The sequence below is a fragment of the Aythya fuligula genome, chromosome 2 (assembly GCF_009819795.1).
Source record: "Aythya fuligula isolate bAytFul2 chromosome 2, bAytFul2.pri, whole genome shotgun sequence".
Classification (NCBI taxonomy): domain Eukaryota; kingdom Metazoa; phylum Chordata; class Aves; order Anseriformes; family Anatidae; genus Aythya; species Aythya fuligula.
In genome coordinates, this window is record NC_045560.1 from 4,916,649 (window position 1) to 4,942,613 (window position 25,965).

General features: G+C 39.6%; 1 protein-coding gene across 1 annotated transcript in view; it reads left to right on the forward strand.

The window, feature by feature from the left end:
• Nucleotides 1–25,965, forward strand: part of CRHR2 (corticotropin releasing hormone receptor 2) — a 108,314-nt gene that overhangs the window by 77,841 nt on the left and 4,508 nt on the right. The window contains exons 9-11 of the mRNA XM_032183444.1: nucleotides 10,896–10,981; nucleotides 14,092–14,227; nucleotides 15,947–15,988. Of these exons, the coding sequence (XP_032039335.1) occupies nucleotides 10,896–10,981; nucleotides 14,092–14,227; nucleotides 15,947–15,988 (264 nt within the window). The remainder of the gene's footprint in view (nucleotides 1–10,895; nucleotides 10,982–14,091; nucleotides 14,228–15,946; nucleotides 15,989–25,965) is intronic.

The window sequence follows — 25,965 nt, forward strand, 5'->3', positions numbered from 1 at the left end:
CTGGAACTGCAAGCCGTGGAATTGAATTTCAGCCTGAATTTATTAAGAAAAATACATTTCTTATGTGCAATTTTAAATGTAATCCCTGTCAAAGAACCGGTGAACCATGAAAACACAGCAAGATCAGAGGAGGAACCTCAGAAAACAGTCACCAGAGACAGTTAATTGAGCTGCTTTTTTTCTCAATAACTGTGTAGTGAACTGACCCCAGATATGAACCATTCTGCAAAGTTGCTCAGAGCTAAGACTGTATTAAATTTTCATTTTTTCACTTTCAAACAGGCAGGTTGGATATTAGGATTATTTTTTTATTATTTTTTTTTTCAGACCTTCTATTCCATTTTAATAGATTCTTTTTACTTATGCTTGAGAACTGAACAGTTTTCTAACCTCTGCTTTTGAGGCTAGTTGAAAATAATTCAGCACAATCAATTAACTGCTGCCAGAAGTGGATGAGCTGATGGGAAGACCTGGAGTTTACTTCTATCCCTGCCTTCATCAGCTACTTGCTTTTGTCAAGTTATATTTCTGCTCTAGGTCTCAGTTTCCCCAGCTAAAAAGCGAGCTTGATGACACTTATCTTCCTTTGTAAAATCCCTGGATGACAAGTACTGTAGAAGAGTGAAGTGTCCTTAAGAAAATGGGCTCATCTATATAATAATGTGGAATTTTGACAAGGAGACAGCTGATGTGCGGTCTTCATGATGTGCTAATCAGTAATGATGTAGAATTTGAGGCTGAGCGCTGGGGTTGTTTAGCCTGGGGAGAAGGCTCCAAGGAGAGGCTGCAGTGGCCTGCCGAAACCTAAAGGGGGCTACAGGAGAGCTGGGAAGGGAGTCTTGGGCAGGGAATCGAGTGATAGAGTAAGGAGTAATGGCTTTAAACGTAAAAAGGGTAGGTTTAGACGAGATATTAGGAAGAAATCTTTCACTAGGAGGGCAGTGAGGCCCTGGCCCAGGCCAGCCAGAGGAGCTGTGGCTGCCCCATCCCTGGCAGTGCCCAAGGGCAGGCTGGATGGGGCTGGGGGCAGCCTGGGCTTCTGGGAGGGGTCCCTGCCCATGGCAGGGGGTTGGGATTAGATGGGCTTTAAGGTCCCTTCCAACCCAAATTATTCTATTATTTTGTGGTGGCGAGACCAAAGCTTGCCACAGTACTCAAGGCGTGACCATACAAATGGATTTTTATAGCAGTATCCTGTTCTCTGTTTTATTGTCTTTCATTCTCAGTAATTCCAGACATCTTTTGTTTCTTTTCTTGAGTACCACTGGGAACTGAGATGAACTTTTAAGGAAGCTAGCTAGTATAGTTCCAACATTTTGTTCTTGAATTAAAATACGTAGAGCTCATAACTTGTTATGTAAAGTTAAGATTGCTTTACTGCCCCACTGCATTAGCTTTATATCATGTGATTTCATGTGTCATGTTACTGCCTGGTCACTTAGTATTGTGAGTCCCTATACAGATCTTGCAATCAACTTTTATTTTTGCTATTCTGAGTAGCTTAATATCTCTAATAAGCTGTCAGCCTTCCCTTCATTCCCTAGATCATTAAGGTCTACACTGAACAGCACAGATTCACTACTAGCCTCACTCTGTTGAGAAAACAGACTACTATATATTCCTACCCTTTATTTCTTGTAATCTTATATCTGATGCTCTTCCCTCCAAACTTATAACAGACAAACTTCTATAGGAGCCTTTAGAAATTTTTCAAATTCTTTTCAGAAACCTGATTTGTTTTCTTGTTTGTTTGTTTGTTTTGGAAGTACATCTCAGAGGAGAGTTGACTTACCTGAGCTTAATAATATTATTGACATAAAGCAAATGATCATACCATTACCATTAATATGTTTAAGCTACAGAAACAAGTTTATGATATTTATTAACTGTCTTCCAATATAACTAAAGAAATAGTAACAATTTAAACAATTTACTTGAGAGGTTATTTCCCACTACTGCAAAGTATGTTTCAATACAACTGTTTGCAATAGCTATAGGATTTGACTTAATAATTGTTCACTTTCTTTGTCCTAGTTTATCAGTGCAATGGTACTTTACAGTATCTATACATCATTTTTTTTTTTTTGTCTTGAAATGTGCTGCTCTGTGCTTTTGAATGATTATCCTAACACCACATATGCACTTACAGTTCTGAAGAGCACAACCATCTTTCCGCCATTCTCTTATGCGCATCCTTTTCTGATATGTTTTAAATGGACTGCAGGTAAGGGGTATAGGTTTGTTAGGCAAAACCCAACATTTATGGAATTCTTCCCTTTCTGATATTGTCCAATCAGATAAAATTTGCAGTGCGTCATAATCTTCACTTCTTTTTGCTTGACTGTAATGCTCTACTCACAGTTTTGCAATCCACATTGTTAAAGTTCTGTTTATTTTGATGTTCTAAAAAAAGTCACAATGGTTTGTTCATTTGCCATTTTATATATAGAAGCATTGTGCCTATGTATGCATCTATATGCATTTCAATTTTGCTTTCTCTGAAAAGCATCCCCTAGTTCTTTGCAAACATCTTTCTTGCTGATATAATTGCTTCTCTGAATATTTTATTAGTTTCCGCTGACTCTTTTCCCACTTTTGTTTCCAATTCAGCATCATTGTTTTCTGAGACCAAGAATTTTTTCCATTTTTATTATTATTGATCTATCTTTTTCATTTTGCCTTCTGCTTCCTGACTAGCTTATGTTTTTTCTCAGCCCCTGGATTGCGGATTAATTTAGTTTTCTTATTGATTTTTTTTTATTTCCTTGTCTCTACAGTTTCCATGTTCTTCCACTGCTAACAAGATTGTAGTCCATGACTTGCAAACTTGTAACATACCTGAATTTTTCTGACAAGACATTTATCGTCATTTTCACTAGTTTGCACGCATGCTGTCATAGCTACTTACTCTTAGAATAGAGATAATATGCTAATTTGATTAGAGTTCATCATGAGTTTATCTCCAGTTCTGCTTTTGTTGCTATTTCTCCCTTCCTGTTGCTTAAGTTCTGTAGCTCTGGAGTCAATAGTGTCTTCAGGAACAAAAAAGTGAGATATCCAATACCATGTATACACCTGCAGTGTCTCTTCTTTCTAAAATTTCTGTTCGTGAGACACATTCCACAGCCAATAAAAAATTCATATGACCAACAGCAGTTGCCCAGAAAAATTTCTCTGAAATTCATCCTGTGAAGTCTCTCCCTATACTCAGCGTCCTTTCCAGCTAGGAAATTGCATTTCATCAGCAAGATATTGGATGATTACTCTTTGGAAGAAGACTCTCTCTTGAGTCTTCTCTTTAACACATAGCAGCTTGAACCTGCCCAGCCTGAGGAACTGCCAGGAGGATCATTCACAGCAACATGCCTGTGATTTAGGCAGTCATGTCATTTTGGTCATCTCCAGTATGCTGGGGTGGTGATTTGGCTGTTGAGAGACACCGGGGCACTTTTTTGTTTTTACTTATATATGTGTTTACTGGTATTTAAACCTTCAATGTGCCCCTGGTTTGTCAGGTGAAACATCTGAAGAGAAGTCCTGTTGAGTAATCTGTGACTGGGGGCTCCACAGTGGGTGACTTGACTTGGAAGTGACCTACAGTGTGTTCCTTTAGCAAAGCTTCTTGAATACAAGACATTTCAGGAGAGACAGATGTCCTGGCAGAGTAGGGTGAGGATCACAGACAGAGTCATGAGATTGGAAAAAAGGCTGTGGGCATGCTCATGCATGATGTGGGGCTCTAGTGAGGAATTGGTGTCACCCCAGCTGCAACTGGAGTTGGATTTGTACTTGGGTTTAGATAACAGGGTGGGTGAAGACAAGGGTCTGTGTGGGCATGTGTAACACAGATGTTAGGTAAGGAAGGTGTCCATTCATCCACCACTCTCTTCTTTCCCTAGCAAAACACTATTCCATCCCATACTGTCTTCAGGATGTGTAGTCCAGCTGTTCTTGCCTGGAGAGTTGGTCTTTGACTGCTGACTTAGAGACACTCATCCACAATTCTCCCCGTTCCCGACCATCTTAATTACATCTCATTATTCTGCATTTTCCAGCTCTTTGTTGTGTTCCTAAAGGAGTCATTATGGTACCTTTGACCTCTAGGAGGAGAACTCTAGTACTAAGAAGCCCTATTTGACAATCATGTCAGGACAGTATGATACAACAATTAAAAAGAGGCATTAATAAACCATCAGACTATTCATTTGAGGTCAGGATGATGGTATACAATGCTCCAGCTGAGATGACTGCTCTAATACCAATTAGGGTTACTCGATCCTGGGGTGGATTTTACCACATAGCATAAAAGTGCTATTTTATTTATCAATGAATAAGTCTAAGTAGATTAATATTTACATTTCCTGGAAGTAAAGAGGAGGAGCAAACATTCTCAGAACCACAGAATTATAAACTTACTGTGTAGCTTAAAATAGGAAGCCTGGCAGAAATGAGCAAAATGAACTCTCAGGAGAGCATAAATACTTCTCATATAAGCTCTTGAGTTTAACAAAAATTGCAAAGAATACTCAGAGTTCCCTCTTCTGTGCTTTTTGGAATATTTTGGCTATTTCATCTCATTAAGGGAGAAAAATTTCCTCTCAGATGGTGTTTGGCTTTTATGATTGAAAATGTTTATGACCAAAATCTTTCACTGAAAATTTGTTTTAGTTCAAAAGGGCTTCTGGGTTTGAATATTCAGATTAAAACTGATCTCTTCTGAAACAGGTGGTCCAAGTGCTTTTTGGATCATTGACTTATAAAGTCTTTCTGGAACTTTGACTTTTCATCCCACTTTGGAAAAGGAAACAATAAACCTCCAAAGCCCTGGCAAGTAAAGAAAGCTACTTCTTTCCCAGCTGTAGTTGGAGAGGGTCTTATTCCAGCAATAAGGATATTCTTGATACATCATAAATAACATCATAAAAGTAGGAGAATAAGAAATAAGTTGTTTTATGCTATCTTCAAGACCTGTCCTTTGGACTAATTTTATCTATGAGTGCATATCAAGAGGGAAATCCTTAGTTATCTTTTCCATTATGAAGCAGCAAATGTGTTGTATAAACAGAAATTAATAAAAATGTCAAGTCAGATTAAAAATAAATAAAAAGGATGTACTGCCTGTCAACATTACTTCTCTTAAATACCCATTCATCAGCCTTCATTTATGGAACTGATGTTTTGTAAGAGCTGCACAATTCTGAGAGAAATTAACTTGTTGACACAGAGCTCCAATAATAACAAGAAAGTCCTTAACAAATAATAGTGTGCTTTGCTATATACAGTAAGAAGTTTTAGTTTTGTTTTGTTTTCTAGAAAAACTCATTTTGCAATGGTAAGATCTTTCCTCCTTTGAAATGTTACTATAGATATGTAGGCTATATATATATAGAATAAACACCAGCATCTTGATCTACTTTGCTTGTAAATCAGAATCATTCTGGTAGTCATTAGAAATGTGGAGATCTGCTCCAGATGGGAAAATAGCTGTTTTTCTTTCAAAGACTTCAGCTTTTGCAAGCTATTTGCAGCAGCCTCTTTCCTGTTTGATTATGTCTCTGTCCAGAGTTAACTCAAGCTATGAATTAAGCTCATCCACGTGAGCTGTGGTATCAGAGCTGCTTCAGAAAAATAGACAATAAAATCCATCTGATCCTGCATTGAAAGTTTATCTTCAGATTAGACCTCTTTGAGTGCTAGGTGCAAATGAGCCAAATGTCTTTCTGAAACAAAGGAATGTAGTTTTAAAATAAATCATCAAAATTGAACACACTGAAATGTGTTTCTAGTAGGCAAAACCAGGGAGAGAAAAAAAAAAAAAAAAAAATTAATTGTGACCACATTTGTATCTTTTGCCCTGCAATTTCTTGTTTGCTGAAGTCTGCCTTTGAGATGTCATCCTGTTCCGAGCATTAAAGATCTCCCAGAGAAACACAGATGGAGGCAAAAGGGAACCCTTGATGTTGGCACCACAAAACATTTTAGACCCTCAGTAGACACAGACCCTCAGTAGGCACAGCCACACTCAAAACTCAGGTGAGGTACCCCTGGATGATTTGAAATAGCACTTTGCATGGAAGACTTTGTGTGGGTAACTTGCTCAAGTGCTAGCACTATTTATCCCAAAACACTTGCTGAAATGTGCCTGTTCTCTCCACCAAATATAAATGGAGTTTCAGATAAACAGCTGTCTGAATTGTGGTGGGGCAAATCTGACTCAGTTCCTTCTGTTTGTACTCTTCTTATCCTCACTGTGATGGAATCACTTTGTAGGCATGGCCAAATCACTTTACTTCCTTCATTAGCTAATCTAGAATTGGGAAGAATTAGTTATCTAATTCTGAAGAAGCATGTGGGAAGAAACAAGTAACAGGAGCTTTTTGCACAATGAGAAAAAAGCTGCCTTAATGTCCTCTCCTAATGCAGTGACAGCTGTGGAAAGCATAGCCCTGTGAAAAAGAGAAAGACAAGCCTTGAAAGAGCTGCATACATTATTTTTAAAGCCAGAAGGAGATCTGAATGATGTTTGTAACCTTACTTTATGCATAAAACAGACCATAGGGTTCTCCTGACTTGATCCTCTTTGCCTCCCAGCCATCATCTCTCAGACTGAGATACGCAGATATACGTGACTCATCTTTTTAGAACCTTCCAGCCAGCCCAGGATGCTCTCTTCCCTCACTCCATCCCAGTTAACAAGCCCTTGCAAAAAAAAACAGGATTCTGGTTTTCATGGAAAGACAGATCAAATACTTGTGTTATTTCCCCCACTCCCTCCTTCTCTTGGAACCAGGTCTCTCTTTTCTTTCCAGGCAAATTTATTTTCTTTCCAAGTTTTCCTCTCTCATCAGCTGAGCACTCTGTTAAAGTGTGGTACTCCCTGCCACAGACTGTTTCAGAGATGAACCTAAGAGATAATCCTATTAATCAGACTCAGATCAGACTTTTTCAGGGAAATAAAGCTCACTGAGATACCAAGATAATTCTCTAATGCCTGTCTAAAAAATTCTCAGAGTTGCCTGTTCCTGAAAGCTAGGACAGCACTCGGGCAGTGTCATCGAATGTTTGACTTCTTACCCTCTCTTTACACATCAAGGTATGCAGCATTATCAGTGGTGGGGCCTCAAGTCTGACATTTATCCTTAGGTGACTGCCAGGGCTTTGAAGGGCATTTTAGAGTTCACTTATTAAATGTTATTAAAGTGTAATTGTGTGAACAAATGTCAGGTCTGGAGTTGGAACCAGACTTTACATTGGGACCCACCCTAATAATCCAGGGGAATTTGGATCCAGGTTCTCTATTTATACAGCAGCCATTTATGAGAATCAGAATAGGAAGCAAAACTCCCAAGTTTGAGTCTCTTTCTGCATTTAGGTAAGGTGGAATTTGGGATCAGTGTTTCTGAAGCCATGGGTGAGCAGTGGGACAGGTTGTCTGTAATTAACAAGTACTACTGTTACACTGAAGTGCCAGATGGGTTAAGGTAACCAACCATTAGCCAGAGAAGTCTTGTATGGTCCGTCCATGCTTTTTCAAAGATCAGTGTGGCTTTGTATTCACAGCTGTTCCATTGGGGAACACTAAGGCTATCAAGATAGGATGTATCTCACCTAACTCAGAGGAGAGATCCCTTTACCTAAATATAGGCACTTAGTACCTTTTGAGATGCTCTGTCAGCCTCACGTGAGTCTGGCAGGGAAGATATAGATCCTCTAGAAAGTTCTTCCCCTTCTGAAGTAGTAGGATACAGCATGACACCAAAATGGCCTTCAGTGCCTGTTTTTAGGCAACTAAATGTAGCCCTGTAATACAGCCCTGTAATATATACACTCCCGACAAGTTTGTCTGTGCAAGTCCCATGAAGAGGAGCTTCAACAGAGGGAGAGACATCTCATACCAAAGTAAACGTCCCAAATAGACAGCAGGAACTCTATTGTTGAAGTAGCTATTTGTCTCTGCTGTTTATTAAAGGAGCTGTTGGTAACTAGCTTAGGGCTATCTACAAGGCACTTTTATTGCAGTCATGAGGCCATCCTTTCCCTCATTTGAAAGTTTCTATAGCAAAGGAAAATTCAGGGGAAAAAGAAGGAAAGACAACATTAGTATGACAATGAGATGTTTGCAAATCACATACCTTGCTGACAAGTACATGACCACAAACATTCAGGGTGACAGTCACTCTGAAACGCAGACTTTTAGCTTACTGAGTATATCTGCAGACAGATTTTAGTTTGTCTTCAGACCCTCAAGCTTAAATTCTTCATCCCAAGTGACTAAGGATACGCAGTATATTCCAGGCCAGAACCGGGAAGAGAATTCAGGGTGAGTTACCAATGCCCCTGTCTTGGCCTCAGTGTTCCTCTCTCCCAGTAAATGTTATGGGTATAAAGTCCCTACCAGGCTTTCCTCTGACACCTGGGCAGCCCATTAGAAGTAAGCACTAACACATCTGCCTTCCTTTTGCTGTGACAGACAGATTAGGTCACTTATCAGCTCTGTCACAGCTATCAGTGCCACCTGTAGTCCCTAGCTCTGCAAGAACCTTTGTCAGTGCTATGGTCTTGGGTAGCTGAGTTCTCTCCCTCATGTGGCCTCCACTGGGATGCTCTGCTCTTGGTGGCACCTAGCACTCAGCGAGCATCAACTGAGGCTGTCAGAATTAATGCTGCCAACCAGATAAACAAGCCAACTATCACCAGGGATCAGTGTGTGCAAATAAACATGAAAATCTAGGTGAGAAGTACTAATAGATCCTTTATGTATGTCGTCGTTTTCTCTCAGCAGCCCTTGGATGGGGGAGCTCATGGAAAAGAGTGAGAACAGCAAATTCATTTATATAGAATAAGAGTATCTCTACTAAAGTAACTCCCAAACTTTTCAGCTAGCAATTCTCCTTCTGGACTGATGAATCACTTCTGCAATTTAATTTTGAAGAAGATAAAAATCCCTGTTTTTTCTGATGCAGCCTGTGGCAATTTGAATTTCCAGTTCTCTGCTGTCACATCAAACTAGAACTCCCAAAACTTGAAATGCTTTCTCCAGTCCAGTTCATCATGTTAATCCCATGTGATTAGTCCTGCTTATATTTGGAACTTGCCCTTGCCTAATAGTCTCTAATTCCATCTGGCACCTTCCATTGCGATTGCAAAAGCAGCAAGTTTTGGATCGGTGCCTTTTTGGAATCCTTGATGGAAGTAACCCAAACCTGACTCTGAGCTGACAAAGAACGTCAAGATTTGGTGGTTTAATTTCAGAGGCAAATGTTTTCTTTCTGTGGGTGAAGGACACCCCCGCCTACCTGCCCTTCAGTAGGTTCTCTCCAAACAATTCTCTTTGTGTTCCCGGGGAATGGTGCAGTTGCTAATGTGAAGAGTTTAAGATTCACGTCAAACCAGTGGTTTGAAGCAGTTGTCTCTGATGAATAAAGCGAGAACTGTTTGACTTCATGCTCTTCAATACAACAAAGACAATTCCAGCAAGAGCAAGTATACAAGCTGCATACACTGTTTTATTTATTTCTTAGGTTCCCCATGGCCCTGCTCTGCTAAGAAAAATGTCACATAACTCTTAGAGAAGCATTTTGGTATCTCACGTAATAAGCATTTAATGTACAAGATTCCCAACACTGCCAGTCTCCCAGTGTCTATTCGAGTGCTTATTGCACCATTTGTTATAAATAACATTACAATAACCACAGGGAATGATGTGATGGATGCCAAGATACCATAATCATCAAAACACACCACATTTCATTGGGGGAAAAAAAAGAGCATATTTCTAGAACACCTTTGTGTTAGCAGCTCTGCTGCAGTGTTCAGCTGGAAGGCAGTCACAGAGTTCTTCCATTCACGGACCACAAAATGCCAGGAGCCCTGGGATCCTGGAAATGAGATATAAATGTGTTGATAAATGTCTTCTCACAAGCTTAGGTTGTGACCTCAGCAGTCTTGAGATAACAGTTCGGCAGTTCTGACATCGTCAACAATCTTGAGATAGTTCCATGTGTTGCAAGCTACCCTACTTTGTAGTGAAAGCAACACAGAACTTGCTCCTAGGTGCCAAATCCCTCTGCTGATCACAGTATACAAGTCACAATCTTCTTTTCAGATTTTTTTTTTCTTTTTCTTTCCTGTTTACACTGAGAGGAAACTTGTCTGAGAAACTCTCTAGCATATGCAACAACAGCAATTAGAGCAAATCTCAATTCTCAGCATTGAGATGGTAACAGAAATAATAATTACCCGGCTCAGCAGATTAAAAATAGAAGTGGTAAATCTGTCATTTCAGCTTCAATGACAGTGAAAAAAAAAAATGCATTTTTCAGGAATGATTTAACTGCTCTATTTCAAATGTCTCTTGTAGTGTGCAATGAGTGGACTCCACTGAATCTGAAGGGAGTCCAGTGTGACTTGGTTACATTCAGATCTCTGCAATACAGTCTTGCACCAGGGGTCTTGTGAGCCCCACCTAATCTAAGGATGGTTTCAGATGCATTCTGTGTCAGCACAGCACAGAGCTGCCAGTACTCTACACAGCGAGCCTTGGGTGAGCCAAGACAGAGCCAGAAGCAAAGATCCAAACAAATCCCACCCTTAGCTCCTTGGGTCACCCAAAAAAGGAGTAAAAGGGTGTAAAAATAAGGCTACTTGCTGGGACCGTTAGTTTCATTCTACATTTTAATTCCTGTTTTGAAAGGATTAGTAGCTGTTGGATATTTGCTTGCATAATCTGGTATTTCTGGTAAACTTCTGAGTCTGCTGCAATCAGTGATAAAGCTGAGAGGCTGTTTTTGATCAGATTGGAATTGCAAAATGTGTCTTTTAAGGTGTATCTCATCCTTTAAGCCACTCTTTGACTCACAGGTCTTATTTTTTCCTCTCTCTTCCTTCTTTTCCAGATAAATTTTGTATTCCTATTTAACATAGTTAGGATTTTAATGACAAAGCTGAGAGCTTCAACCACTTCAGAGACAATACAGTACAGGTAAGTCAGCTGGTGCTTCTTGCTGTTTGTGGTATTTGCAAAGAACTGCCTTGCCTGTCCTGTCCTTGTCCCGTCTTTGTCTTTCCAGATGCCACTGTGATTTAGAGGGTGTCCTCCTTTCCACTTGAGCTCCTATAGTTAGCTCCACAGTATTTATTTTTGCAGGCTCTCTTTAAAGTGTGCCTGTGTTCTCTCTGTCCACTCCATTTCGATATCCAAACAATGGAAACCGCCAAGGTGTACAGGTACAGAGACAGCTGTGCACTGCCATGGGCCCAGCTCCATCAGGTTTACATTTATCTTAATGCACATGTGAAATTTCCCCCTTCCAGTGAAATCCAAACTGTCAGTGAGGACAGGAACTTTATCAATTTCTGTATGTGTACAAGCATAAGCATTATATGATACAAATATGTCCTAACTCCTCTCACTGAGGAATAGATCATTCATTAAGCTAATATGATGCATCAGTGCTTCTTTGTCTCATTTTCTAGCTTTGTAGATGCAGAGCAATACCAAGACTTCCCAATAATTTGTGTATGTGCATATTAAGATCCATGTTCATAATAAGATCCTACCAGAGTCAGAAGTTAAAGAACAGAGCCTGGGCCAAAGCACTCATACCACATCTGTAATCAATAGCAGTATTATTACTGATGATTACTGTGCACATACAGGCATTTAAAGTAGAGTTTAATGGTATTTGTAAACTGTAGGTTATGGGAAAAAAGGGTGTTCATGCCTTTTCAGCTGCCACCAGCATTAGCGTAACCATTCAGTGGGTTGCACCAGGGAACTAATCCTCAACACATTATTACCTATTTATGAAGTGCCTTTTTATGTATTTATTTTATTTACTTATTTTATTATTAAATACATTTTTGTTTATATATATGTATATGTTCTTATATTTTATTTATGAGGCAGATCAGTTCCCCGAGCTAGGTGACCGTACAACCTCACAAACACAAGTGTGGTAGAAAGGAAAAGACAGGAATGTTTAGCCCAGGGAAGCAGAAGGAAGGTGGACTTCTGTCAGCCTTGTGGACTTAGATCAGACCCAAACAGTCCCGAAAAAAAATAATAAAAAAAAAATCGTAGAGATCAGGAGATGCCGAGTGTCTTTTCTGTCTTACTATTTGCAGTCTCCTGCAACATGAGCCAGTGTTTTGGAGCATTTATGGACAGACATGTCCTTGCTCTGAGAAATAGCTCTGTTTTTGTGGGGTGATATTGGCCACAATCCTCTAAATCATTTCTAGATAAAATCTCAGTGTATTAAGCTGAGGTTCAAATCCTGATGTCCTCAATCATCCTGCTCTTGACTTTGGAGGCAGTTTTCCTGCAGTAATGGGGGTTTGTTGTTTTACCTGGTTCCTTCCTTTCACTCCTGTCTGTGGCTTGGAGACAAATGTGAAGTTAATGCAATAGTCTGTTTTTCTTGTTCAGATTCTTCTTTGCACAATTCATAAGAAATTAAGAGGAAAAAAATTACCCCTTTTCATGCTCAAACCTCATGCTATAAAACTAAAACTAGCATGAAAAAAAAAAAAAAAGCAACCAACAATTCAAATCTCATTACATTTTACTCCCTGCTGCAGTTGGCGGGGATTAGAGATATTAGATTTTGAGGCAATCTAAAGTAACTGCCTTCCTCCTTGAACAGATGATGATGATCTTATCCTCACTACAAGCTCTGTGAGGGAATCTTTTTTTTTTTTTTTTTTTTTTTTTTTTTTTTTTTTTTTTCACAGCCTAAATAGAAACCCTTACGATTCCAGGAAAGCCTGGGGCAAGGCTTGCTGCTCTAAAGCCGAGTACTCCAAACATTTGTTAAGCAAGTATTAAATAATGTGGCAGCCAGTTTGTTAAAACTGTCGCTGTCTCCTGACACTGACAGTGCTTTTGTGCCTACCCACCTACCTGCCTTTATCCACCTTTTGCAGCCTTATTATGGAAATTTATAGAGACTTAGCAAAATTGCAGTCTTACGTCTTTGTAAAGTACCTAGCACAATGAGGTGTTGTTTTGCTTCTGGCATCTCAAGACACTATTACAGCCCCAATAATAAAGATTAGCCCCTGATAATTCTGTTAATAACAACTAATGTTTCATTGTGCACCATCTGCTTGTTTATTATTTGTAAGACAGCCCTAAACCGTTGCATCGGGGATACAGATGTTGCAGGGAGCGTGAGCATTTACACTCCAGACAGAATCAAAAGGTGGGCACAGGGAAGGTCTAACAGGCACAGCAGTCCTACCCCAGTGCAGGATTTACCACCTTATCATCCTGAGGTGTAACAAATCACTCCTGCAAAGAATCTCAAAACCTTCAGCCTAATGCAAGCCCTGGAGATAGGACAGAAACTATCCAGAGGAAGAAGAGGCAGAAACAGAAGGATGTAAAAAAGGTTTCTACCTCTCTCCTGGAGTTCAGGGTATGGGGACAAACAGCAGGATTCAAAGGCAAAGGCTTTCCCAGAATACTTTACTTCGAGTGGTCAGGCACTGGTCAGAAACTTATTTCACAAACCCACCTGTGGTTTCACAACTCAAAGTGGAGGCTGACATTCTTTCCCAGCCCCCCCCTGCTAAACTCTCTCCAGCCTTTTGGCCACGGAGTCAAGCTCAAATGCTTGAATTATTTGGCCATTGTGCAAACAGAGGCTTTTACCGTTGCCCTTAGAGAATGTCCTATAAGCATGCCCTGAGAGATGGAGATACCTACAGGGAGCAGTTGTACTCCCTAATTCCAAGCACCTGTGTTAGACACTGGACAGAACTTTACATATGAATTTTGCTCTGGAAGTGGTTCCTTCCTCCAGTGACCATACATGTTGGACAGCCCTGAGCAGCCATGTCTTAAGAAATCCTTGCTTCTTCTTGGCTACTCCCTTTTCAAGATGGGCAGGCGCTGAACTATCTCAAGGAGGCACCTAAGTTCCCTCTCCAGCTAACGTAGGTACTTCACAGCCCTCTGAATTGCTCTGAGACTTGTGCCCTCTCTCCACTTAGGGAGTGATCTGTTTCGGTGGGGTCATTCTACAGCGGTTCAGGTAACACCGTTTTATCTTCTGCTCACTTGTGTTTTCTCTTTTTTCCCCACAGGAAAGCAGTCAAGGCAACTTTAGTTCTTCTGCCTCTGCTAGGCATCACATATATGCTTTTCTTCGTCAACCCTGGTGAAGATGACATTTCCCAGATTGTTTTCATCTATTTCAATTCCTTTCTGCAGTCTTTCCAGGTAGGAGAGCAATTTTACATCTGGTATTGGCTAAAAGGATCCTCAGTGCTTTTCAGCCATGAAGCATATGGCAGTAAAGTCCATGATACAAATAATACTTGAAAAGTGCTCAGCTTTGTTATTTTTGCTTACTTAATAGATATATTCAGCATGTCTTATGAAGTGGAGGACTCTTCTCAGGTGTATACCAGAGGGATTTACCTCCCTTATCAGCACTATGTTTAGTCTACAGCTACAGGTCTTTATCTAATCTCCATCTAAAGTCAGGCGACAGATGATGTTTCATCCCATCAGAAACTACATGAGAGAGGATGGTGAATCATGCTTCCAAGCTGCCTCTCTCTCTTCACAAAGCTAGCTGAGATTTAGACTAGATGTTCCTAAAGCAAAAGGAAACAAATCCTACCTGCTGAGTTGACTTAAGACATTAACTATGTCCTAAATCTTACCCAGCCTCTCACCCCAGTGCTCCTGCAGTTCTGAGTATACTCAGCCATCAGACCATAACAAATCTTTGAGCACTTGTGCCCTATTTCCTTTTTCCACTATCTTTTATAGGAGTTCTGCCAGTCGTAAAAGGCAGTGGAAGGTGAGTAATTGTCCCAGCTTTCCGGATTTGGGAAAAAAAGAAGAAGAAAAAAGTGACTGAAATAATCGTATTATATTTGGTCATTTACTTCTGGTTAGGTGTGTTCTATGGTTCTACTTCTGCTTAAAGACCCCTCCTGGTCTGGAGTGGAATTGAGTTTGATATTAATGTTTTACCTTTGATATCTGCAGGGGCAAATGTTTTGATACCCAGTTTGTCAATGCAAATACATGACACACGTTCTGTCAAGCCAAATCTAAGGCTGTGTAATACAAAAGTTTGGGGCTTCAGATTACTGTATTACTGATTGCATGTTTAGCTTTGAAGCACAGAGCATCCCACCAGAAATTGAAACTGGAAATTGAAAAAGAAAAAATGATGGTTTTAATCAATGAGCAAAGGAACTTTAGCTCTTACCATTGAAGCAATCCACATTTTTCATTCCCTGAAATTAATTGTATTGCTCAAGGTCTCCAAAAATGATGCACTGCTTATTTTATTGTTAGTGTTATGAAGACATATGTAAGAAAGGAGGGGTGGTGAATCTCTGCTTTATGGTGACAATAATTGCAGTCCATTGCTGAAAGCAGAATGGATGGGACTCAGATTTAAACATGAAAGCATCATCATGTTGTTGTCTGAATTTCCATTATGGTCATTGCAATCTTTGCAAACATTAGAGAGGTGTAGTCACTGCTGTCAATAGATTCCGCAGTGCACTTCAGCTCAGTTGAACGAAAGCAACCTGATGAAACACAAGAGCATCCAAGGCCATTTGACACCCCCCTGTGGTGTCCAAGACATACGCATAGAACTGGCAAGCATGACACAGGACCTGTGCCATTTTGGGGAGGCAACTGGAAGCTGTAGAAAGGCTTTAGCACAACTGAATTGACAATCCACTCAATCAGTGGAAGAGCTGTCTAGATTCTAGCTCTTATATATTAACAGTGAGCTGCAAGACACCTGGTATCTTGTCATGAAATTGTAGGGTAAAGATATTGTGTTGCTGGAAATGGATGTCAACAAGGTTATGATTATACTCAGAATGATACCAGGTGAAAGCTCAGTCCCCAGTTCTTCCTGTGAAAATACTTACCTAATAACTGACTGCTTTCTATTCTTTCCAGGGTTTCTTTGTGTCAGTATTTTACTGCTTCTTGAATGGGGAGGTAAGTAGTGTCTTCTGCTGTCAGCGTGATTAATTCTTGGGAGGTGGAACCTATTTGAGTGCCTGATTGTAGAGCATGAGATGTTTTTACATGAGGTCATAGTCCCATCAGTCTGTTCCTCTTGAAGAAGTTTCTGTTAATGTGCATCTGAATTTCCCAGCCCTCTTTGTGGGTGTTCTGTGTTCACAAAACTTTATCCCATTCAGCTCCAGCTGGGAGGGCAGAGCAGAAGAGGAGTATTCTCAGATTGTATTTTTTTTCCCACATTTTAAGAAAACTTTTTTTGAGGTTTCTCATTAATTCTTAATATGATTTCTGGGCATACATAAGCAGTGCTTCTCATCTGGGCTCTCATTAAGGTTATGCTACAGGTGACCCATTTTTTTTAATGGGATTGCCATGCTGAGCTGAGTGAGTTAGTTTTTCTGTGTGGGTATCTCTGTCTAAGTGATCAATACCTGTTGTAAATAATTGGGAACAGGGTTGGTGTGCTCCTTTTGAATTAGTTCTGGGGAACTGATACTCATGTAAGAAATGTCTCACTAATACCTCTTTGTGTTTGATTTACACCACAAAGTGTGAGAGATTTATTTTTTTCCCTGCTTACAGTGCCTGTGTCTAATTTATCTGCATTATGCATGTCATTTTATTCCAGTTAAAGTTTGTGCCTCTGCAGAAATGAATCTAATGTCTTAGTTATTCCTGCAGAATCAGTATATATTTTATATGTGCTGCTTTTAGTTTCATTGTGAGTTCCCTGTGTGGCACTATGAAAAGGAATGAGCATGTCTCCTCACCTTTCTAGACGTCAACCAATGAAGCACCAGCATTTTGGTGTTTCTTTTTTGTTGTTGTTGTTGTTGTTGTCTTTGGTTTTATTGTTGTTGCTTTTGCTTTTCTTCATTTCATGCCTTCCTCATATTAACTCAACTCTGAGGTGATGTTAACAAGAAGCAACACTGCTTTCCCAGGTTAGGCACATGCTATTTTTATAAACAGCCAGCAGAGTGTCCTCGGCTCTCTTTCTAACCTTCCTCCAATGAATTATGACCACTCCATCTGCCTCTTAATAATGGGTAAAGTCTTCCCCCAAAAGTACTGACTCCTTAACTGGGACAACAGTTACCTGAAAACCTTGCTACCTATCTGAGTTGTTTTATGATCACACTTGTTTTTCTGTTTGTTTGTTTTTCTTTCTTTTGTTTGTTTTTTATCGTGAGCCATTGTGCTGCACAATCTGATGAAGTTGAAGGAACTAAAAGACTCATGTATCAACAGTCAGAACTTTGTATTAGCCCAGCACACTTCTATTTTGTGGACTTGAACTAGGGCCAGGTCATACCAGGCTTTCACTCTTCTGGCTGCTCTTGGATTCTTTCAGCTGTCCTGAAGTGGAAGAAGCATCTCCTTCTTCACTACAGCAGTCTGAAGTTTTCTGTCCATGGCCATGAGCCCACTTCCCATGCAGTAGCTTTCTGTATAACTAGTTCAAGCCAGTCAATACAATCTCCTTCTCATCAGGTTAGCCTACACCTCTGTTTGCTCACCTGCACAATTCTAGACATTACTGGCAGTATGGACTAGCTCTCTGCTGATTCTGATGCTTGCCTACACACTTAGCTCACATGTAGACACCTACGAACAGCTAAAGTTGTGAGCTAAATCTTCCCTGCTCTCATATGTTTACATAATGTATAACTTGACTGACTAAACCATGGAAACTGCCTAAATAAGTCTTTGAGATATAACATAAAACTAAGTCCCCCAGATATTGAAGCATTTTCTCTTTGAAAAGGGACTTTGGATTCATCTTATGGTATTGTGGGCACGTCTTTGAAGTATCATAAAGGTTTTAAAGGGTAAAATTTCCTGCTCTGTTCCAGCTGCAGCTCTGCAAAGCTTAGAAACAAGTAGAAAATTCAATGGCTTTTCAGACTCTTCTGAGTTTCTAATGATGTTGACCAGAAAAAAAATACATATATCTTATAGTAAACCATTGTAAAAGCTCTCCCGTGTGATACTGCCTATCCTTTCCAGATCTCCCTACACTCATAAAGTATTCTAAAACAGCTTATGTTTCCCACATCACATTCCAAAGCCACATCAGACTGCAAATGCTTGCAATTATGCCGTGTCTTGCCTCCTCGTGAAGTGTAACCTGTACAGGCAGCATTGCCAGAAAAAGGCATATGTGAGGGCCTTGGTTGTTAGCACAGCAAAAGTGTTTTTCCTTATCATTAAATTCCATATCTAAGCAGTGAAAGCTATATTCATTTATTGCTCAGTTAGATTTGCAGTACATTAAGCATTCCTCAGATATCTACTATGAAAAATCCTGTATTTCTTAGTCCATGTGAACAGGATCACATTGGAAAAGAAGTACCAAAATATCATTTGCATTCTCCTACATCAGTTGCTTTCAGGGAGTCATCTCAGCTAAGAGTGGTGATGAAGGAAATGCCACTCAATCTCCCAGCATTGTAAGTAAAATCCACAGTAGATTTAGCTCATTTAATAGTTAATTGCATCATCCGATAAGATTGTAGTGTAACAAAGACTTTTTTTATTTTGAGAAGTGAATCTGCATAAATGTCCATATGGAATAGTTATTGCAGAACTTCCATAAATTTCCTCTTCGTAGAACAGCCTGAAACCTTTATAAATATCACTGAAGCCTTGATGAATTATCATCTCTTTAGTCAGCCTGGTATTCCTGTCTGTGTGATAGATGAGCTGATGATTTGCTGTCTCAGAAGTTTATAAATACATCAGGTTCTCCAGCTATGACAGACTTGGGTACTTTAAATGCATGCAATAGTCTTTAGCAGGTTATTTAGCCCACACAGTGCCAAGCCTGCTCTTAATTATGACACAAACAAAAAAAAATATATAGAAAATTAATTAATATAAAATTTAAATAATGCTGTGATCTCAGCTGCATCTCCACCATTTCATATTTGATAGATGCCACTAGGTTCCTGTAAACTCCTAATGACAGTCTGTAGTAGAGCCCATGACTGCTGGCAGTAGAGTTCACACAATATGGATCACAGATGACAGTTATCAAAGTTTCTGCTTTTTGTCAGTGTTCTACCTGTTAAGTTTGCAAAAGAAGCAGAGAAGAGTTTCTGCTGTGTAACGTCTTGTAGCCTCCCTTTATTTAAACAAATGTGGACTTATGACTTAGAGCAGAAATTTGTTGCTTCTCTTCCTAAGAGCAATTTTGCACCAGATCAGAGGAATTATATTTCCCTCGATTCCACAACAGATTTCAGACTGATGTAGGAGGAGCTTTGTTGGCTGCAGTGAGAATTAAGCTGAATTAAGCTGATGGGCCAGGTGTTGAGAGAGTGTGTATCATTCAAGCCCCCTTTCTGGAGATATGGCTCTTCAGGTATTGAATATAAATGTCTTTCCAAGCTGATACATAATATTATACACAAGCTATTCCAGTGAATCAAGGGAGAAGAAGCAGTTTAGATACAGAACTGACAGTCTTTTTTTTTTTTTTTTTTTTTTTTTTTTTTTGTTCTGAAAAGCTCTGAAGCTCTTGTGAACAAACTGCGTGTGCCAGGGATGGGCATCAGGGGCCACTAGCACTTGACTCATATTAAGCAGCTCTAGAGACCTTATGGAAAAAAGTTGTCCTTGTTGGATGCATAGAACATCTACTAAACCTAGAGGGCAAAAATATGCAAATTTCATTTAATCTGAAGCATCTCTGCACTTCCAAGAAAATTGAGATCAAGATGTTTTGAGAATCCCAGATGTTATGAAAAATGACAATGACAAAAGATGTATGCATTTTCGTTACATAACACTTTAAAAGTATGAATGTTGGTTGTGGGTTTTTTTTTCAGTGACTGCAAAAATCAAAATGCTCCTCAAAAAGTTCTCCATCAATTCACAAATCACAAGATTGAATTTAATTTCACATAACATAGGATTTAACAAATGAAAAGTTTAAGATGGAGTTCTCTTGGAACAAGAGTAGATGTTGGCATGGAGCTGTGCTGAACAGAATATACTTTCACAGAACTTCTATTGGATATTTTTTTCCTAGAATCATAGAATTGTTTGGGCTAGAAGGGACCCTTAAAGATCATCCAGTGCCACCCCCTGCCATGGGCAGGGACCCCTCCCAGCAGCCCAGGCTGCCCCATCCAGCCTGGCCTTGGGCACTGCCAGGGATGGGGCAGCCACAGCTCCTCTGGGCAGCCTGGGACAGGGCCTCACCACCTTCTGAGTAGAGAGTTTATTTCTTACTACAGTTCATTAAAGAAAACTTTAGGATATTTGAGTTGATGAGAATTATTCTACCTAGATCAGTTTGATTGTAACATAATAATCTATAAGCAGTGATATGCTTTCATGGTATTTCATCTTTATGTAAGTATGGATGAGAGAATAGATTTATAAAAAAAAATAAATCATCTCTTCAGCCTCTGTAGTGCAAGCTGATGAATTCCATCCAGCAACTGCACTTGATAGTATGTGTTTAATTAAAATGCTTGTCTTTTAAAAGGTTGCTTGGTGTAGGATTCATCTCACATGGTACATGATTTTTCTGACAATGATCTTGAGAAATGAATGTTGGAAGAAAACATTATCTATCAAGGTCACTGCCAGATCTGAAACTTAATAAAGACTCAGTGAAGGTTATAGTCCTTAGGCATATGTAGAATATTCTTGAAATTCCTTTATTTGCATGATATGAAATCTAGGATAAATATTCATTATAATTTCATTACCAAAAGAGACTCACTGTTATTAGGCCTAACAAATGATCAGTGAAGACAGGGAAAAAGTGCACTTACTGCGTTTCATATTCCAAGTGTATCTAACTGTATGGTTATGTTAGCTGTGGTCTTATAGCTGCTGTTGGTTGGAGTCTGGAAGGAAGGAGGTCAGATCTCAGATGCAATGTACCCTAGAAAAGGAAATAAAATATTTCTAGTCAGCCACTGGTAACCCTTCAGAGGAATGAGAACTTCACTGGGAGGCCTGTCTCCAGTCCTGTTACCTCAACAAAGGCATGATGTAAACAAGAGGATAAAGAGGGAAAGGATCCCTGCCCCCAGAGAATACCTCTTCTTGTTGTTAGGTGCTTTATGTCATTTCCAATAGCCACCAGTGATGACCCCTGAGAGAGTTCTCTGATCTTTGGGAGACTTAACAACCCTAATAGGAGATAATAACATAGCTGTACAATAACAGAGTGCTTGTGAATGAAGGTGGTGATGTGTTAGAGTGACCCAAATTTATAAAGTGATACTGCTTGATGAATGGGAAAAGAGAGAAGTCACCTCTAGCAAACAAAATGAAGGAAATAAGGGCAATCCTGATCAAACACAATGGCAAAAATAAAATAAAATAAAATAAAATCATACTGAGGGTATATCAGCATTAGAAGAAAGGCTGAGAGGCATTTTGAGATGTCTAACTTTGTATGTAGTCAAAATGGCTGGATAATTCTAAAGTGTTGGACCAGAAACCTTTTGGGGTCCATTCTAAACATAATTATTCTGTAATTCCTGAGTCTTATATCCATAACAAGGTGGTTGTCCTTCAACCATGCCTGGGGGGGATACATAGCTAGCAAGGGTTGTGTCTGAAATTCTCTTGCAAAGAATGAATTCTCATCTCAAGCAAATTCTAGTATTATCTGGTCAATATCAACAATCAGCTATGAATTCACATTTAAGATAGAAAGCAATTATCTGACTTAAACGGAAACCATAACCAGAGAGCAACAGAACACGTAACTTCGTTAGATGGCACTGTAAATTATTCTCACAACTAGGTGCAAGACAAGGATAAATATGTTTAATTTTTGTATATTGACCCTTTACCCAGGCACCATCTGTCTCTCAAAATCTATTAAGCTCAAAGTGGCTTACTTTGATCTGATCATCTTGGGAGGCTATTCATTATAATAGCCAGCTATGAATCATGACCTAAATGGTTAGTCATCCACCTGCCCATCAATCTAAGCAGACTTCACATTAATCATCCCGAACCCAAAGGACACGCATTAAGCGTTCCTCCAAATCGCTGAATAAATATGAATATGGGGGTGGACTAGAGGGCTAAAGTTTAATTCCGTCTTCCACAATTATTGTTTTCTGAGCAAAGGGACCCAACAATATGGATGTGAGTACTATTGTTAAATGCCCCTGGGAATGACTGGTCAATATAAAGTCAAACCTTCCCGTTGGGACCACCAGGTCATGGTTCATTACAGGACTACAGTCTCCTTCCACTGCCCATCTCCTCACCCAGGTGTTTTCTGGTAGAAAGTCACCTTCACAGAAAATCACCTGTGAGTCCAGCAGGTCTCTTCAGAGTAGCATCCTATAAGAAAGAGAAGATCTAGGCATGCTGAAGGATAGGAACTGGCCTGAAGATCCTTCCACACCCTGTTTTCCTTTTCATCTGCAGTGCTGCTGTTGTGGCAGTGACTCCAGAGCACTCCACAACAAAAGCACAAAGTCTTGGCTTGGGCTGATTGCATTTATGGCCTCCCCCTCAAATGGTTGGTTCTGCTTTTTACCAGTCCCTTTGCGGCCCAGAAAAAGGGAGCAGCGTTTGTCTCCTGCACAAAATGTGCAACAAATCTTTACTAGTCAGAACTGTGATATCTTCTGAAACAGTTGTATACATTAACAAAATTGCACTGTTGTAATCTTGGAAATTAGGCTTCAGTGTCCCAGTCTGGCAGGTGCTGCAGAACTATCAGCCTGTTACTGCGATGTATTGAAATGCTGCCAAAGACTCTTGGGGAAAAAAAAAATAAAAGAAAAAAGAGTTGCAAACCAGTTAAGCCAGGTAATTTGGAGGGAGAAAAAGAAACTTAATAATGGTACATAAAATAGCAATGTGATGAAAAGGTCCACCTGAGCTTCATTGGTGGAAGATTACAGGATTTATTACCACATTTCCTTTGAGCTTTGCAGATTAATTTTTATACTACATCCACTCCCTACCCTACTAGGATTAAACACTGATAATGGCATCTTTATAGAGACATTTGGCTCCTTTCTTTGTCTGATGGTAAACTGGTCATCTCTGGTCCAAGATTTGGTTCTACTGGGAGTCTTGAAAAGCTACCAATAGGGTATGGTATGACATAGGTATAGTTGTTTGGTTATTTAACACAATAAAAAAACTCAGTCCTATCTCTCTGAGAGCATTAGTGTTCCTCATCACCAGATCCTCAAGTCTGGCAGTTCAGTGAGGTCTGTGCTTAGGCCGTTCTGTTTCTTTGCTTCCATTCAGGATTACACTTACTTAATCTTTACAAGGATCTGGGCTTGGTCCATAGGCTTTTTCACAACATTTACTGTTAATGCCTTTTAGATTAAATACCTTTCTCTCTTGAGGAACACCTTACTCCTCTGGAAAACAAGGTATTATGTAAAGCATCGCCTTACTTTAAATTCTAATATATAATGGATGGAATTTATTCCCCTAATGTCGGACATCTGATACATACACATTTGCAGGTAAGCTGATCACTCTCAACTCCCTTTATAGGCAGTGATTCACCCAAATGAGAGTAGAATTCATTTGACCTATTTCAGTTGTCTCTTTTGGAGGAACTGTTGCCAGCATCTCTTGGCCATTCCTGGCTGTGTCTCTGCTGGATACATGCAGAGGCCAGGGCTTCAGAAGCTTCCTGGAAGCAGATTCCACTACAGGATCAGACCCAATGAGACAGACTGGTGCCCTGAAATTTAAAGTCCTCATAGCCAGTTCCCTCTTGCTGCTCTTTTGAAAGTCCCTCTTCCTCATCCATAGCTTACAATATAATTGAATAAATCTTCATCAACTTTCCCACAATTTGCACCACCATTTGCAACCAAAGATGTTTAAATTCCAGGGTGATTCTCCAGTGACCTCCAACTGCAGCACCAGGATCTGAAGCATGGCACAAAGACAAGTGAAACTTGATGAATTTGTTACTAAAACTGATTTTCACAGAGCAAAAACTGGTCTATTGCAAAGCCCATTGAGAACTATAGGAACTACTGTTATTCCATTTGCTTTTAGATCAGGTTTTCTGGGAGTAAAAAGGAGCATATGAACAAAACGAGAACATAATTAAGGTTTTAAGGTCATTAAGGTTATATAATCATTAAGGTTATATAGTCACAGACTGCTGAGCGTGACTCTTCAGTAATCAGAGTCCCTGTTGTCCCTCTGCCACTCAATTGTTAACATTTGCATGTGTGGTATATCCTCTGGGGACAGAGTATGGAGGGGTCCCAGCAGTCTTCCTTTCAGCTTCCATTGCCATGACGGATCCTTTAATCCTATTGTTATTATCAGTCTTCCTTTTTACCTCTGTCACTACTCTTATATTTCAGTATTGCATCAAGAAGCCCCCAGTGAATGGACCTTTTTGTTCTAAGCACTGTGTAAATGGTTCAAGCTATCTTCTGTCTGCTAATAAGACATGACATTTCTTCCAAAAATTTATTTTAATGTCACTGAAGGCTCCTTCCTCAGCTCATTTCTAATTGATGGCTGCAAGAAATTAGCCAGCAGCTAGTGTGTAGCACAAATAATAGCAATATGAAGTTACTGTCCACTTTGTCAAAGCAAACCCTCTTTGCATCTTTTCATTCTTTTTCTGCAAAAAAGTAGCCAGCAGCTAGTGTACAGTACAAATAATAGCAATATGAAGTTGCTGTCCATTTTAACAAAAGCAAACCCTCTTTGCATCTTTTCATCCTTCTCTCCATCCCTTCCATTCTTTTTGTTGTTCTTCTGATGGGAGGCTTTTAATAATTTTCTCTGATCAGATGTGAATTTTTGTGATTTTCAGATGTGATGTCAAAGTTTGAGAATTTCTCAGTTGGGTGATCCAGTTGGGATAAACAAACTATCACCCACTGACATGTCTGTCCCATCAGCTGAATTCTTTCTCTTGACTGCTGAGAGAAGTGCCCACAGTCTGTAAGCACAAATCTGTTGGTAAATCTGATTTGACCACACATTCAGGAACTGTGATTATGATTACATCTAATTTGATCGCACGTTCAGGAACTGTGATTTGCACAGGGGGCAAAATGCAAAGAGAGGAAAAGGGTGACTCTGAGGGAGCAACTATGTGAATGAAAAAGACAGACCAAGGGTCACTGCAGAGAACCGAGCAGTCTGCTCGGCCGCGTGGAGAAACTTCACATCATGTCAAGCAACTGAAGTTACACAGGGATGAAGCTTGTAAATTGTATTTACAAGGCTGTTGTTTGATAAGCTTTAACTGCTGATGATAGTGTGTATGCTTCTTTGAGCTATTACTGGCAAATGCTGTTAATTTCAGGTCATAGAGGTGCTAATGCTGACTCTAAGACATGGTACTGCCTCTACAAATGCTTCACAAACAGGCATAGTTGCTCTGATGATTAACAACTGGATTTGAAGTTGCTATTTTGCTTTTTCTGTTCTTCTTCGTCCCCTGTGTAATAGCTTTTTTTTTTTTTTTTTTTTTTTTAACATATTATTATAGCAGTTACAGCCATTTTTCTTTTTTTCTTTTCTGACCTGAAGTTAAGCCAGCATTTTGTCTCTGAGTTCAGCTGTAAGAGATAAATTTGAGCTTAACCTTTCCTGCTTGTGCTTTGGTCACATCCTAATTGCAGTGAATTATTTTCTCATTAAAAAAATGCTTTGCACTTATCCTCGTAAGTGCAGAGTCTATTTTCACGGGGCTAGACCATTAGGAATGGCTCCAGCTGTACAAGACAACAGCACTTTTGTTACTACTTTTTACACAAAGCTGGTAAGCAAACCATGTCATAAAAGCCATTCAGACAACTGCTTGTTTAGACTCACGTCTTTATCTCCAGGTGTCTCTTTTTGACTTGATTGGTTTGAAGCTCAAATGATAAATCTAATCTGGCTTCTCTGTCTGAGTAAGTATCTGCTCACACAAGTTGCTCAGAAACTTTACTTTTGCATCAGAGATGAAA